The 16,041-nt window shown below is 45.2% G+C and overlaps 1 protein-coding gene across 2 annotated transcripts in view; it reads right to left on the bottom strand.

The window, feature by feature from the left end:
- CRIM1 (cysteine rich transmembrane BMP regulator 1) overlaps positions 1-16,041 on the bottom strand; it is a 179,446-nt gene that overhangs the window by 85,839 nt on the left and 77,566 nt on the right. For both annotated transcript variants that reach the window (XM_036262671.1, XM_036262670.1), the window contains exons 3-4: positions 12,652-12,894; positions 11,502-11,622 (exon numbers count right to left, since the gene is read on the bottom strand). In XM_036262671.1, the coding sequence (XP_036118564.1) occupies positions 11,502-11,622; positions 12,652-12,894 (364 nt within the window). The remainder of the gene's footprint in view (positions 1-11,501; positions 11,623-12,651; positions 12,895-16,041) is intronic.

Here is a 16,041-nt window from a genome sequence, read left to right as displayed (position 1 = left end):
AATTAGTATCTCTGCTCTGTGAGCTTAACTTTTCTTTTTTGCACACTTCCACTTCTCGGGCTGGTAGCCCTCTCAATGGTAATGTTTTATACATGTTTGCCTTCCCTTTAGTAGGCTCCCTGACCCCGATGACCACATCTGAGCCCTACCAGGTAGCACAATGCCTGGCACAAGATAAACACTCAAACATCTGTTCCCGGAACACACCAAACACACTATGGGATGCTGTTAGAACTCGCCACAGATTACCTACCTATAAATGCAATTAAAAGCATTTACTGAGTATTTACCTGCTAGGCACTATATATGGTGCATCGTTGCCCTCAAAAACTACACAATCTAATGTCTTATGAAGAATCATAAAAGTCATCAAGAACCCATGAGCGAGCTATGGGAATCAAAGAACTTGACCGTATCATCCCAAGAGCCATGAGATACAACTTCTTTCCTTTTCAAACAAGGGCAGTCAGGAAAAGATCATGACACATTCACTACAGAGTAACTGAGCCTGAAGTCCAAGAGAAACTAGCTGTCTCTGCCTCCAGGGTCTCAGTTAAGCAGTTAAATGCCTACTGGGCAAATGCAACCCCAAACCCCTGCAAACTGGCTACCCAACCATGAAGAGCCTGTCACTTACATCCCATGTAAAGGTGCAAATGAAGAGTAAAATACATTCTATGGAACTTGGGGGTGCTTTTGGCATTTCCAGAAGGATTTTTAACATTTTAGATTTGCTTATTAGTGACGTAAATCACTTCATGTTTTTGCAGAACTGTCTGGAGCTGTTGCTCTGGTCACCTGTGTCGTGAGGACCCTTGAGAGTGGGGTGGGGAACACCCCCGAGGTTCATATTACCCATGCGTTGGGTTCTGTTTTCAAGATTTATTGAAAGTTTAATGGAATTCAGTTGAGTTAGTATCTTTCAGTGAGAGTCAGAGGGCCATGTGTTGAGTCTGGCGGTGGCCAGGCCCATTCAGAGCAAACCATGAGCCACTGACAGCCAGAGTGAGGGCCTTGAGCTTTGCTTCAGGACTGAAGCAAACACAACGTAAGATCAGAGACTGGTCAGGTTCATGGTGAAACACAAAAGGCATACGGCATGCGGACAGGAAGCGCAGGCCTCCCACATATGAAGTGAATTATTGACAAATTAAGGTCTCTTCGAGGGAGACAGCTCATCCCCAGTGGGCAAGGACCTTACTTCTAGGAAAGCATATTTTCCTCAATCTGGGGATACGTCCAATAACAACATGGAATTCCTACAACTATTTTGTTTTAAAAACATCAGAGTTTAATATAGACTGGCTTTTTTAGTTATGAGATGACTAGCTCCTTTGGGCCAAAAATTACTGTGACAGAGGGTAACGGGATAGATGTTCTTTTCTTAGTTGAGAAAGCAGGGCTTCAAATAAATTCCCCAATTTTTTTTCGCATGTGTTTAAACACAGAGAACGCTACCACGACAGCATGTCGAGAATCAGAAACGGCTTAAATCTGTGCTATGCTAATGCACATTTTACATATTGTATAATTTAATTTTACTTTCCCCCCTTAAAAGCAGCTGGATAAATTATTCAAATGAAAGAAAACAACCAAAAAGTAAACTGAATTAGATAAATTTGTCTACCAACAGACCGATCTTTAAAAACAGAAAACTGAAACTATTATTATGTGCCATCTTCTTGGAGACAATGTCTTGGGGACAGATGGACATGATAGTTAATTACAAGATTCTTAAGTTGATAATGTCCTTTCAAAAATGCATATTCAGGAACAATTTCCACTGGCTGTTGAAGTAGGTACTATACAAGCAATTTAATTACCTAGCATAATGTTCAAAGCATATGGGTCTACAATGCATTACTACCTAACGTTCTAAAGAGCTTAATACCGCCTTCAAAGAACTGAGGAGCACTCTCTGTGTTATGAGAAAAAACACCTGTCAGTTCCAAGCCACCCTCCGGATCAGGCTTTGACATGTGTGTCTGGGTGAGCAAATGTGCCCGTGTTCCTGACCCCTGTGCAATCTTCCACTCCCTCCCCCCCAACATGCTCCTAGAGGCTTCAGCCAGCCGCACGATGGGCCGAGGCTCTGGAGAGAAGAGCTGACTGAGGAGCTCCCAGAAGCTCAACCACCCGAGGGTAAGCACGTTCGCAAACAGAATGTCAAAGGACTCTTGACGCTGCCCCTGCAAGACTCACTCAGAAGCCCATGGATCACTCCCACGTTACTGGAGCAGAGGAATGAGAAAACCCACCGAGTTCTCAGGAAGATGGGAGCTGTATGATTCTAAGATTTGAAATCCTAGGCAAATAGGGAGGGATATGAAAAATTATCAGTTATTCTCTGTGAGTGTGTGTGTGTGTGTGAGAGAGAGAGAGAGAGAGAGAGAGAGAGAGAAAACATGTGCATGCATGCTTGTTTTACTCTGGATAAAGCTGGCATTATTACTTTATAGCTTTTTCTTAATTTTGGTTTTTATTATTTGGTACAAAGCCAGTTTATTGATTTTCTTGAAGGCAGATTACTGTTTGTGTGTGTTCTCTTCTTATTACCTTCCAAGGGTCTGAGACTATCATAGCTGCCTGAGATGGTGTCTGTAGGCTGCGGAGTTCCTTCAAGCCTGGGCCGTCTTACTCATCACCGTACCCCACACCAGGCCCAGTGTTCCCTGTCCTCCACGAGGTCCCACATGCGTCTTTAACTGAGCCCTTTCAAACCTGCGCCTTGTTTTCACTCACTGTAGCTTTGAGGTTAGAGTAATCCTGACTTGACTCAAGCACTTCTGTAGGGAGGACAATCTGCCAAAGATTCCATTCCACTGGCTTCATCCGGGATGAGTCAACCTCGGGCTTCGAATGCTGGAGCCCCTGGAAAGCTCCTTTTTCTCCTCACGACAAACAGTGTGCTATCAATCCGCTCAGATTCTGCTACCAAAGTAGACATCGCACCAACACGCTGAGCTTTCTCGAGAGCACAAAGCAGCCAGGACGGAGGAGTGGGACCCGAGCACCCTGGGCCTTCCGCCCGAAGCAGCTGCGTGTGACCATGGCAGATGTTACAGAGAAAGGAAAGTAAATCCCTGACCTTCACCCTGGCTGCAGCCTGCACAGCAGACACATCTGGAACTATGGAGTTTGGAGCTATTATGAAGCAACAAGGTATGAGTTGGAAATTGTCTTCTAAGGTCCATGTCTTAGAAGAGAGACATAAAACAGAGGCTCAAACGAAAACATGGAACTTAATTCACTAGATTGCTTATTTTAAGAGACAGAGAAAGAGATGGTCCAAGCAAAGCTGGGAATAAAGACTCTAAAACTCTTCCACAGATACAATGCTCTGTGGGTCCATGGATCAGTGTGAACTACAGAAAAGTGCCGTAAGAATCCAGAGGCGCTGAAGAGGAGTCACTGGGAAGAGACAAAGACAGAACCTCAGGGAGAACACAGGACTGACGGCTGCAAGAAACAAGTACAAATGTGGGTCGAGGGGCCCCAAGCACGGCATGCAGTTCACGCCAATGGAAGTGGAGGTACGAGGACGCTCCGCACGTCACCCTCCCCTGAACGCACCCCCCAGGCAGGCTGACAGGCAGGGATGGCCTCGTTCTACCAGAAAGCAGCTTCTAAGAGTTGAGCCTTATCTTACAGATTTAGCCTTTGGCCAGATATTCTCTGCACCTGCTATATACAGAACTCTCTATTTATAGATATATATATAAAATAATGTAACTAGCAACACTCAACTAGCCACTGAGTAACAGGCAATCTATTTTAGTGGATTAGCACCCAGCGCTGATGACCACAGTTCAAATCATTTGTCTAGTCTGTTTATTTCATTTTGCCTTTCCTAAGGTTTTTTGAGATAATGAAAAAAATAGTAACTACAATTCTTTTCATAATTGCCTTTGGACTTTCTCCCCTTCCTATCACTATGCAAACCATGTATTTCCCCCATTATCTTCTGAGTCCTGGGATTTTCTATCATTTTTCCTCTCCTTTCTTTCCCAGGAGATCCCTGTCACCAGCAGGGTGGGTTCCTTCCCCCGAAAAGGTTTGGGAAAGTCAACGAACTTAAAGTGATCATTACGAACTTACTTTTGTGATCATTAAATCCCTCCTCTCCTCCGCTCAGGGATAAGGAAACACACCCAGATGAGGAGAGAGGCCTGTCCAAGTTCACGTAGAAACAGGCCTGGATCCTCGCACTCAGCGTCAGCCAGGTGCCCTCTCTGCACGGGGCCAGGGGATGTGTGCAGTACTCGTCAGCTGCGAACAGTTCACTCGCGTGTACTTTGCTCACAGACTACAATAGCAAAGGGAAGCTTAGGACATGGAATGTTCGGCCTTCTGAGTGGTGGGGCTGAGGGGCTCAGGCTGATGGGGACAGGGCTCCCCGGTGTGGTTTGTGCCAACAGCACAGCGTGGCTCTGCCCCTCACCCGGCAAGACCCTTCCAGCTGATGAGGCTCCATCTCTGAAACGGGAGAGGCGTACAATTATGTACGTATGTACGTATGAGTGTGTGTGTGTGTGCATGTGTGTGTGTGTGTGTGTGAGGGGAAGAGATATGATTCAGGCTCAACTACATTTCCAGTGCAAAGTCACACATCAGTCAACATTTTAGCTAACATATAGTAGAAAATCTTTAATTATTTTGGATTAAGAAAAAAATGTTTAAACTGTTTCTATATCTTGATTTAAAAATAAAATAGTACTTTCGCATAGTATCTCAGAAAGCAAGAGACATAAATGTTCCGGATATGAGTTCTGAAAGAGAATCAGACCCTTCAGTCAGAGGCTGGAGCCAGGAGGCAGCTCGGGGACCTTGCTGTACTGTGTACAAGCCAGGAGAAAGCCTGTTTTAAGTTTGAACACTGTTAACAATGACTTATTCCCACCACAGAACAATCAAGTTAGATTTTTCTCAATAACTTTTAAGAAATGCGTATTTATAGACAGAAATTGATAACAGAACATTTCAGAACAAAAAGTTTGGGGCAAATCTCATTAAAATAAATTTAGAATGGGAGACTGTCAGTAACATATTACATTCATTCATCTTAATAAAAATATAAAAATAGTTATATAACAGATAAAAATGCATAGGGCATTGAAAAACCCATCTGACTTACAGTGAAAGGGAATAATGTAGAGGGTATTACTGTCCAGATTTTTAAGTGGTTAATGTCTACCCTCGAAGCCTGTGTCTAAAAAGACTGGTGAAAATTACAGAGGTACAGGGAAGACTCTGTGAGGCTGGGCTCACACACTGGAGACAGCACAGTGAGGAGTGACGAAAAAACTGTGACCGAGAAGCTGTCTTCCTGAGAAACAGGAAGACGCTGAGGTCTGGGCTGGCTGACACCGGAGAACATGGGAGGCCCAGATGTCCAGCCCCGGCTAGGTCTACCCTCTACCACATCTGGTGGGTCCATTTCTCTCAGACAGCCATTCTCTAATCAACCACTATAGAGGAGAATTTCTATGCAACATCTTTAAAAGGTATTTCTGTGTGTTTAAAAACGGACCTGGTTTCATTAGGCAGACCTTGTGGCCTTCTCTGTGGGGTGATGAGAGAGCACTAGTCTAACTAGGTGGTCACAATATTCCCTAAGGGGAGGAGCGAGAAACAGTGGTTGGCTAAACACTGCTCGAAGCGGAGGTGCTGCTGCGAGGCTCCTGATCACGTGCCTGCTTCCAGGTAACCGGCTGGCTGGCAGGTGACCAGGGCAGCTGCTGAAGGGAAGGGAACTTAACCAGGTTGCCTGAATGACACCTGAGGACCACAGCCCCAGGGCCAGGAGGACATTCATCTCTGGAAAGGTCGCACAGCTGCGGCACTCCAACCTTCTACAACCAGAAAATGAAATCTAAAAGCACCTACATGAATAAATGTGTGCTACAGTGGATTAAAAATTGGCCCCAGATTCTAGGCAGTTTCTCTCAGCAGAGGTGGAATCTACTGCCCCACCCCCTGAATCAGGGCTACCCTGGGAACGTGCTTTGACCAACAGAAGGTGATGGCAGTGGTACTGTATGACAGACAAGACTTCGTCTCTCAAGGCTTTGCTACTTCCTTTCTCAATTGTGCCACTGGGTGAAGAAGCCCAGGATGAGGCCCTTCTGGCCATCCCAGCTGATTTCCAGGCATGTGAGTGACATCTCTTTAGACCATCCAGCCCCAGAGGATCTGCCAGCTGACTACAGAAGAACCACCCACTTAACACACAATTATGAGAAATAATAAATTGTTGTTTTAAGCTATTACATTCGGGGGTGGCTTGTTACATAGTAATGGGTAACTGAAACATTCGTATACTCTGTTAATGTATATTATGTTGATATAAATATGTTGATGAGATCTAAATTCATGTTCCTTGATATATTTCCTTGAATTAAAAACAACAAAACAGCCCTGGCAGGTTTGGCTCAGAGGTTAGAGCGTCGGCCCACAGACCAGAGAGACCCCGGTTTGGTTCCCGCTAAGGGCATGTACCTCGGTTGTAGTTTGTCCCTGGCCCTGGCTGGGGTCGTATGAGTGGCAACCACTCAATGTGTCTCTCACATCGATGTTTCTCTTTCTTTCTTCTTCCCTCTCTCCCTCCTGCTCTATATCAAGATAAATGCAAAGAAAAAAAAAAAGTCCTTGGGTGAGGATAAAAAAACAACAACAAAACATATTAACAACACACTGCAGTGGAGAGCACAGGGCTTCGAATCAAAGGACCTGGTTCTCGACTTGGACCTGCTCTGCCCCTCGTACCAGACAACAGTTATGATTCTGCACAGGTCGCTTATTTCTCATTCTGTTTTCAGATTCGCACATTCCTCATGGAGCCAGATAATAAAATGAGAGTAACAAAAGTGAATGTTTTGTCAACAGCAGGACACATTACACACTTAAGCTGTCATCGGTGCCGCTACCTATGTGTTACTGAAAAACTTTTAAATTTTTCCTTCTCTGCAAACACGTCGCTTGGATCAAGGTGGCCACCGTCACCGTCTGGAATGGAGTTCCCTCTGCATGGCGGTGTTTGTATGCACAGGGCACAAAAGGTCTCCCAAAGACCAGCAAGTGTCAGGAGCCCCGCGGACAGGCCCGTTCCCCCGTTTTGTCGTCATGCAGTGCTCGGGCCCAGAACCACGCCCCCCTCACTCCCGAGAGCTGCGGGGAGCTGCCCTGGAGCCCCTCAGCGCCCAGCGCCGAGAAGAGGAGGGTGAAAAGAACTGGCCGTGCGCCTGGAAACCTACCCCAAGCCAAGGGAAGCAGGAACAAAAGTCCAGCTGGTGCGGCTCAGAGGCTGAGTGTTGTCCCATGCCTCAAGAGGTCTGGGTTCGAGTCCTGGTCAGGGCACATGCCCGGGTTATGGCTCGATCCCCAGTAGAGGGTGTGCAGGAGACAGCCATTTGATGTTTCTATCTCTCTCTCCCTCTTCCTAAAAAAATATCAATAAAAAAAAACATCTGAAAATGGTTAAAAGTTGCCCTGGCCAGTGTGCTAAGTGGTTAGAGCATTGGCCCGTTGACCAATGGGTCTTGGGTTCGATTCCGGTCAAGGGCACGTACCTTGGTTGTGGTTCGTCCCCGGCCCTGGTCGGGGTTGTGCAGGAGGCAACCAATGTGTCCCTCTCACATCGATGTTTCACCCCTGCCCCCCAACTCTATCTGAGGATAAATAGAAAAATATCTTCAGGTGAGGATTAAAAAAAATAAAAGGTTAAAGGTTAATTATACTACACATAAGAATAATGTCTAAACAACATAAAACACAGCAAAAGAGGAAAATGCAGACGGGCCACTGAGGAAGAGCAGAGGTGCCGCAAGGAGCGCGGGGGTCCCCTGCAGTGGAGGTGGGGGACCGGCGCCTGTCAGGCTGGAAATGGGAGAGACCCCGTGCCTGAGGGGAACACTTCAAGGGCAGCACCTGTCACGTGTAAGAGCTCAATTCATGTTTGATGAGTGAATGAATGAACTAAAAACAGACAACTCCGGAGAACATTCACCACCTGAGCAAGGACTCGCCCGAAACAGCAGCGAGAGGCTTGAGGGGTGAGCGGGTCTAACCGGGAATGGAATTCCATTCGCATGGGAACGGAGGAGGGAGAAGTGTATTCGTTAAGACGAGGGAAGGCCCACAGATTCCTTCTGTAGTCTACAGAAAGCATAATAAAACCTTACAAAAAAGGGGTGGCTGGTCCCCCCCTCCCCGAGGTGAATCTCTGTGGCCAGATTTCCAGATATTTCACCTTACTCTGTCCTAGCTGTACAGGGCCTCCCCACCCTGAATTCTCCACACAATCGGTTTTGATCTAAGATGACTCTGAGCTCTCAGCAATGTTCTTTCTAATTACGCCCATAAAGGACAAATAATCATAATAGGATTTTACATGTTCTACAATGATCTTCTTTATCCCTAAACCTCATGCTGAAAAGAACAAACCTTGAACAATGGTTCACACATAGGAAAAAAAGTCATGTCATTTTTTTCTCTTAAAATACTACCACTATTACTACATCCTGGGCTCTCTTCTTTTTACTTCCATTTACACACGACTGTTTAGGTTGTTACTCTCGTGTCCAAGTATGGCTTGTTCACTGTCCTCCTTAGTAAGCGGGAACCTATGTCATATGCTAAGCTAGGCAAAGCTACGGTCTGAACATATTCTGCACTTACCAGTTCATTCAGTGTTTATTGCATACACAGAGAAAAATAAAGAAGACAATTCCTGACCTCTAAACACATCCTTCTGTTGGTGAGACGAGACTCAATGCATGTAACACAGAGAACAATGCAAGGAAGTATAAGGTTAACTGGTAACTTGGAAAGGTCTATTTTGGGAGCTCCTAGGGGGTGGGGCAGGAGCTGGCTGAAGCAAGAAGACCTCCGTGGACAAAGTGGGATTGAATTGAGACCTGCAGGACGAACAATGTTAGAAAAGGTGGAAAGGAGAGATAAAGGCATCCTGTGCTCTGAAAGGTGAGCTTGGTGATTGCAATGGAGGGTTTTATAAGGCACCGGGAACTGGGCCCTGGGGGCTGGGAAAACTGCAAGGGTTTTAAAGTAGGACCATGGAGGAGGATAATTTTCTTCTTCTTCAACATGTAGGTCATTATGGCTAAGAGTGGGCGCATTTGTTCGTGCGTTCATTCATTCGTCCGTCAATAAGTGCAGGTCAACTTATTATATCAAATCCTATTCTAGGCACTAGAGGTTATAAAATATTCTCTTCCTTGGAGAATCACACAGAGCGGGGAAACGCTACCAAAAAATCAGTGATTTTATGTAAGGTTCAAAGTGCTAGGATAGAGATGCCCGGGAATTAAATTAAAAGGGAGCAGAAGAGGAACACCTAAGTCATAGGGGCTGAAGACTGGAAACAGTCAGACTGAAAAGTTATTCGCAGAGAAGGCGATGCAGTCCTGAAGGAGGATCAGCTGGTCACGAATCCCAGGCGCAGAGTGTGGGGGAGCCTGGGGAGGGGCCTTGTCAGGTGGAACAAGGATTCGTGTGCAGGAGGGGCAGGGGGTGAGCAGGGGTCACCGACTATCTAAAATACAGGAAACCAAAGAGCTGTGAGAACTTATCCTTCCCTGCAAATAATTTACAGTGGATTCTGAATGACTTCCTTCTCCATGGTTCCCCTTTCTTCACTGGAGGCACGTTTAACAATCCCTTAGTTCTGAATGCAAAGCCAAACCATGTCACTACAGTCATGACCACCCTGAGGTTTATGTTTACAAGGCTCACAGAAGCATGGAGAGAAAACGGAAGGCAGCTAGTTGAACCTCCTTCCCAACATGATCTTTCTTCTGAGCGTTCCTGGCAGGTGGCCATCCAGGCAGACACCTCTCCAGCTCCACGGAGCTCAGCCTACCTCAGGAAGCAGCCCAATTCATTACAGGACATCATCAGTTGTGAGAAAAAGTTTCTTTTTCAACTGAGATTACATATGTCTTCCTGTAGCTTCTACCCATTTCGAGGTCCTGGGGTGCATCCTACCTGCAGATGGTACTATGCTGCATTTATAATAGTGCATTGAGAACCTACCCTTTTCCTCACTAAAGGACTTGTTCATCAACAACTGGCTTAGTTTTGATGAATGAAGTTCTCTAATACAATGTGCCACTGTCCTTTTCATAAAACCTTAAAGGGACATGTTACTTTTAGCAATGCTCCGTTTTCTTCCTTTACTGATTAGTAATACCTATGTTTGTGCAATAATTCACCCCTTTCCAAGCATCTGCATGTAAATTCTCAGCCTGTAATATCACAGGAAGGTGAAGTGCCACTGTTACCATGTTATCTTCACAGAAGTCTTTGTATCTGTGTTATGAAACAGTATAAAAAATAGGGCAAGTCATGTACAATATGTATGAGAGAATTTTAGGGTTTCTGGCAGGGCAAAGGTTAGAAGATGGTAAAGAACAAATGTATTTTAAGACAAGAAAGAAGGAAAGTAATTACCAGAACACTCTCTATAAGTCTACTTCAACTATGGACAAATAACTGATACTTACCTTCACTAAGGACCACCGACACTCCCATCTATATAATCACAACCACTCACACAACATAGATGCTAAGTGCCCGGCACTGGGACCGAGGGAAACAGAGTGAAATCAGGTCCTGTTTTAACTCTGGATATTAAACATAGAGCACAAGTTGAAAGAGATGACATGACTTAGTCAAATGATGTCTTAGTGGCCTGGGAAGATGCAGGAGAGGCATGGCAAGGAAGAAGGAGAGCGAGCATCTTAGAAGGAGAAGCAGGATGTGAGCCCCACGTTTCCAAGCAGGGTCTTCCCAAGAGCCTAGCACGAGGGCCAGCTCTATGGTGGGGCTGGGAAGCCTCTCAAGGACAGGACCTGCAGCCCCTCCCGTTCGGGAACGAGCCTGGTGCTGTAGGCTAAGTGGATGCCCTGCTGCTATGACTAGACTGCCAGCAACTTTTGCTCCCATCAAGCCAAAGAGAGATCCGTGTGTAACTCCAGAAAGCATTGCAAAAACTTAGACTCCTTTTTGCCTCTGCAAGTAATAGGTCTGGGCAGATGTGTGACTGCAAATGTGAAGAATCCTTGGGGAGCAAGTCCACGACGCATGCAGGGTTTCGTCCTGTTGGACACGCTGGTAAAGCTCCTGTAAGACTCAGTGCAGAGGATCAAGTGACACGCCCACTATGGATGGACACCTCGCTGCCTCCCTGGCTACATACTGAGGGGCATGTTTGCCGGGATAGTTGCCAGCCTGCAAAAGTGCACAGCACCCCAACATGAAGGATCTGTAAGGATTAGAGACTTCACCTGATAACACCTGGCTTGGATCCAAGGAACCATACATGTAAACACCAAGTCGTAATAACAGTTCAGGGATTTCTCCACGAAACAGAAGACTGGATTTCCCTAATTGCTGGGGAAAACAAAGTGCATGCTTGGAACTGTGCCTTCCAGGATGCTAACACAAGACAGAGGAAGAAGCTCATTAACTGAGGACAAACCGACCTTGTTGGCAGAGTGCAGCAACCATCCGCTGTGAGTCTGACTTGAGTTTCGTAGCTATCCAGGGGGCACACGGCCTGCTGGACGGAGGGGCACTCCACAGTGCTGCAGTCCACGCTGAACACTGGAAGGGCAGACAGAGGCACCGTTTACTGTGACATTTACTGGCATTTTGAGTCCCCAAATGAAACACTGGCTCTGGACAAATTTTTGCAGCGTCCTTGCTTCCCAGAACCTGTCCTAACAGTGGCATTTTTATTTTACTCAACGTTAGAGAACGGTAGTATGTCCCTGATCTTCTGTGCAAGGGAAGCAGGGGACAAGAGTTAAGGTGAAGACACACTGAGAGACAGAGAGAGCGTTAAACCAGTCAATGGTGGTCATGTGGGTGGACAGGGATCGTCAGCCAGAAGTGTTTCTAATAAAATAGTGCAAGAGATGGACAAGAGATTGTTCTGCTTGAAGCATTAATCTAGCAGTTAGAAGAAATCTGACCAATGGTTAGAAACTTGTAAAGAGGAAATCGCTAGACCTATTCACAGACCATACTAGATATACTGCCAGAAGAACAAGGATGTTAGAAATAATTTAAAGCAAGAAACAGCTGAAAAACGACAGCGAAACCACATGTAGCAAAGAAGGTGAGTAAATAGACAAAGATGACTTAGCAGGTGCTACCAAAGCCAGCGGTGGGGACCGGGCAAGAGGAAAGTCTGGGGCTGAGCATTTTGTTTTGATGCCTAGCTGTATCTAAAAATAACTTTCTGTTTTGTGTATGATGGTGGTTTTAAATGTAGTCATTTAAAGCAACAGATAAATCTGCAGATGAAGGCTGGGACCTTTTCTGGGGCAATGAAGCAGCAGGTACCATACATTTCAACCCCACCTCTCCCATCAAGCACACTTTGAAGGGAAAAAAAGAAGAGAAAAGGACCTGGTCCCTCTCTGGAGACACTTCTGCACCAGTGAACTGTTTCTCTGGTTCTCTGACCAGAAGGCCAGAAGCCAGGCTCCTTTGGCCCACAGGGGCAGGCTCGCGGGGTACCGATGAGAATGCCCACCTTCGGGTGCAAGGAGAGCCCGGGCTTGCCGCGGGGGGCCTGCCACCCGCTGATGCCACGGAGCCAGCTGCCGGGATGAGGCGCGTGCATACCTGGTTTGCACTCATAGAGGTCACAACACTCTCCCGGCTTCCCTGAGGCCTTTGACACTAGTATGTTCAGGTATCCCGGCTGGCAGACTTTGCGCAAGCAGCCCGCAGGGTCACACACGCAGCGGCTGGGCAAGGGGCAGCACTTCCCGGGGGGCGCGTAGCCCTCGATCAGAACGGAATCTTCAGGACAGCGCGGGGAGAACTGGACTTCGCAGCGGGCCTTGGAGCAATCTGGCTTCTCTTCTAAACGGGAGAGAAAACATTTAGCACATGCCCGGCACCGCGGGGCACCTTCCTCGGAAGCACAGGCAGAACTCACGATCCCTCTACTAAGCCAAGAGGACGGGAGAGGAAGAGACCTGCTGAAAACCCTCGCCCTCGGCGTAGCCAACCACGAAACTCTCCGAGATCTGCTCGCGACACCAGGATGTGAGGCCGAAGTTGCCTGCGTCTCCATTCTCCCCCTCCCTTGCGCTGAGCAACCACGGCCAACGTGCTAACCAAGATGAAGAAAGGCCAGGAGAAGATGCCTGGGACCTGGAGGATCTGGAAAGGGAACTCAATCACTGGCCACACGAGAGATCTTTGCATTTAAAAGGAGTTTTAAGGGCTGTTCTTTGAAAAATAGTGCCTGCTGCAATACCAGAGTAGACCCACAAATAGATCACGGCTACATCAGGGTCTGGAGACACGGTACATAACAGTCAGCATGGGCGAGCTCAACCTCCAGGCTCTGAACGTGGAGGAGATGAACTTAGTTAAGAGTCTATGATTCTATGATGCGGAATCTCAGTAAGGGGACGATGAGCCAGGCTCCCATGTAATTTCCCTGAATGTTTCTGTTCTCTAGCAGAGATCCATCTAATGTACCTCATTCTCTTTTCTCTAGCAGGATGTACTGATCTAGTGCTGAACCTCAATTCTGGAAATGAAAATCAACCAAGCAAAGCCCTAGCTTCTGGAGACCTCAGTCTATACCTCAGCTTCTTCGTTTAAACTTTCGAGAAACCTACACAAAGATCAAAATAAACCAACAGCACATCACTGCGGCCCCACGAGGTGGAGAGGAAGGAGTCCAGAAGTGTTGGATGAAAATGATGCCGCGTTGTATTGGGGTGTCTTATCATAAGCTCTCTTTCCTAATGTACAACCCACACAGAATCACGAAGCAGGGTTAGACCAAGTTTACAGTCTTCTCAATGAAAAATTTCAGTCTACTTTGTAGATCAAGAACCTGAAGCCCATAAGTTCAGTGATATGCTGAAGGTCAGCGGTAGAGCTAAAGCAAGAATCCAGGCCTCCTCATTTTCAGTTCACTTTGTGCTGTATATTACGAAAGTAGGTCTATTTCCAAAACCAAGGGCATCTAGAATTTCACATTCATTTTAGGCTTCATTGGCCAAGTTTTCTTTTTTTGTAGCTTATATGTTCATCGATAGTTCTAAGTTTCAGAGTTTCTTCCTTGTTTGTGTTTCTAAACTATTTCACTGATTTTCTCTAGTGTTTTAAAATTAATGCTTAGTTTGTTTCTGTTTTATTTTCTTAGAAATGCTAACAATTTAATTATGACTTCAATACTGTAATCAAATACTGCTTTGGTTACATTCTAATTTTTAATATGCATTACTCTCAGTGTAACTCATTTCTAAATAATCTATGATTCAACTTTGGTTTCCTCTTTAATAAAGATTTTCTAGAAGAATGCTGCTGAATTTCTGCATTGGTAGATTATTTTTGCTTTCCTTTTGATTTTTAATTTATAGTTTTACTGTCTTGTTGCCAGGGAATGTAGGCTATACAATTTTCTACTTCTGTGACTTTTTTGAGTTTTTTTTTTTCTTTCTTTTTTCTTTTTTAATGTTTTCGGGTTTTGGGCATGCATGGCCCTATGGCCAACTTTAAAATACATAGATATTTGAAAAGAACGGGTTCTCTGTTTATTGAATGCGAATGTACAAATCTATCAAATCCAGCTTTTATGACATTCAGATCCCCTGTATCTTACATTTTTTTTTTTTTTTATCCTCACCCGAGGACATTTTTCCAATTTTTGTACAGATAGAGTGGGAGGGAGGGAGGGGGAGAGAGAGAGAGAAACATCGACGTGAAAGGGACACATCGAGTGGCTGCCACCGGCACGACCAACCAGGGCCGGGGACAAACTGCAACCGAAGTACATGCCCGTAGCGGGAACCGAACCCGGGTCTCTCCAGACCGCAGGCCAATGCTCTAACCGCTGAGCCAAACCAGCCAGGGCTGTATCTTACATTTTTAATCTAATTTCCAAGAAGGATCTATTAAAATCTCCCCCTATAAACCCATAACTTCTCCTTGTGTTTATTACAGTTTGTACTTAAACTTTTCAAGACAGTGTTGTTAGCTTCATGACCAGCAGGCATAAAAGTCAAGCCTGTTACACTGACTTGACAAATTGTAAATTAATGCTTTCAAAGAATTTAGATTTCTAAGATCTCTCTCTTTCTTTTTATTTCGTAATTGTTAACCTTCTTAGCTTTATTCTCCTTTCAACCCTCTGTTCAGCTTTCAGAAGAGGATCCAGAACCCTCACTCACCCCACATCCTTCCCTTCCCCCAACAGTCAGCAGCCTGTCACTTAAACTCAGCGATGGTTACCATAGCATCAGGAATTGTTTTTCTGATACCTTCTTTCTCAACCTGTTTCTAAAGTCTTCCAGTAGATTTCATTTAATCATCTATTTTTTATTTAATCATCTCTATTTCATTTCTTCCACGGAGAAACTGAGGAGAAAACTATAGCTACACCATGTATTTTCCATCATTTAAGAGGCTTTTCTCACCCTGCCCCTGAAATTTTAATTTTATCCATTTGAAAAGAAGCCTCTCCTGACCCTTTCCCTATGGTGTCTAACAAATCTACATATAATACGTTAAGATAATTAAGAAGCTTTTCAATCTAGTTGCCCTGGCAACAACACTTGACAACTGGAATCTTTAATAATAATAAAAAAATAAAAACTGCCCCAGATATACCAAGACTACAGTGACAGTATCACTTGCAACAAAGGTAATTAAGGGACAATAAGCTGGTTTCATCATTTTATTCATCTTTCCGTAACAGGTTAGTCCTTGAAATATTGACAGGGTCACCAGTATTAATTACAATGATTACAATCCTAGACACTTTAACTGGTGTGACCACATGTTGGCTGGTTGTAGACCTCCGGGTCCCAATGTCAAAAGGGAAAGTACAGTCACGATCTATGTAATAGATGCATCCAAGAGTATTCTGTTTAAACACAGATTTGAATACAACCAAAGTCAAATGAAAAACTACTGAAATGGGAAGAGAAAAAAGAAGAGAAAATTTATATTGCCAGATTCTTATTTCATCTACTGAATTTTTAAAGA

This window comes from Molossus molossus, unplaced genomic scaffold (genome assembly GCF_014108415.1).
Source record: "Molossus molossus isolate mMolMol1 unplaced genomic scaffold, mMolMol1.p scaffold_m16_p_15, whole genome shotgun sequence".
NCBI classification, from domain to species: Eukaryota; Metazoa; Chordata; class Mammalia; order Chiroptera; family Molossidae; genus Molossus; species Molossus molossus.
This window is presented reverse-complemented; position numbering and strand designations above follow the sequence as displayed.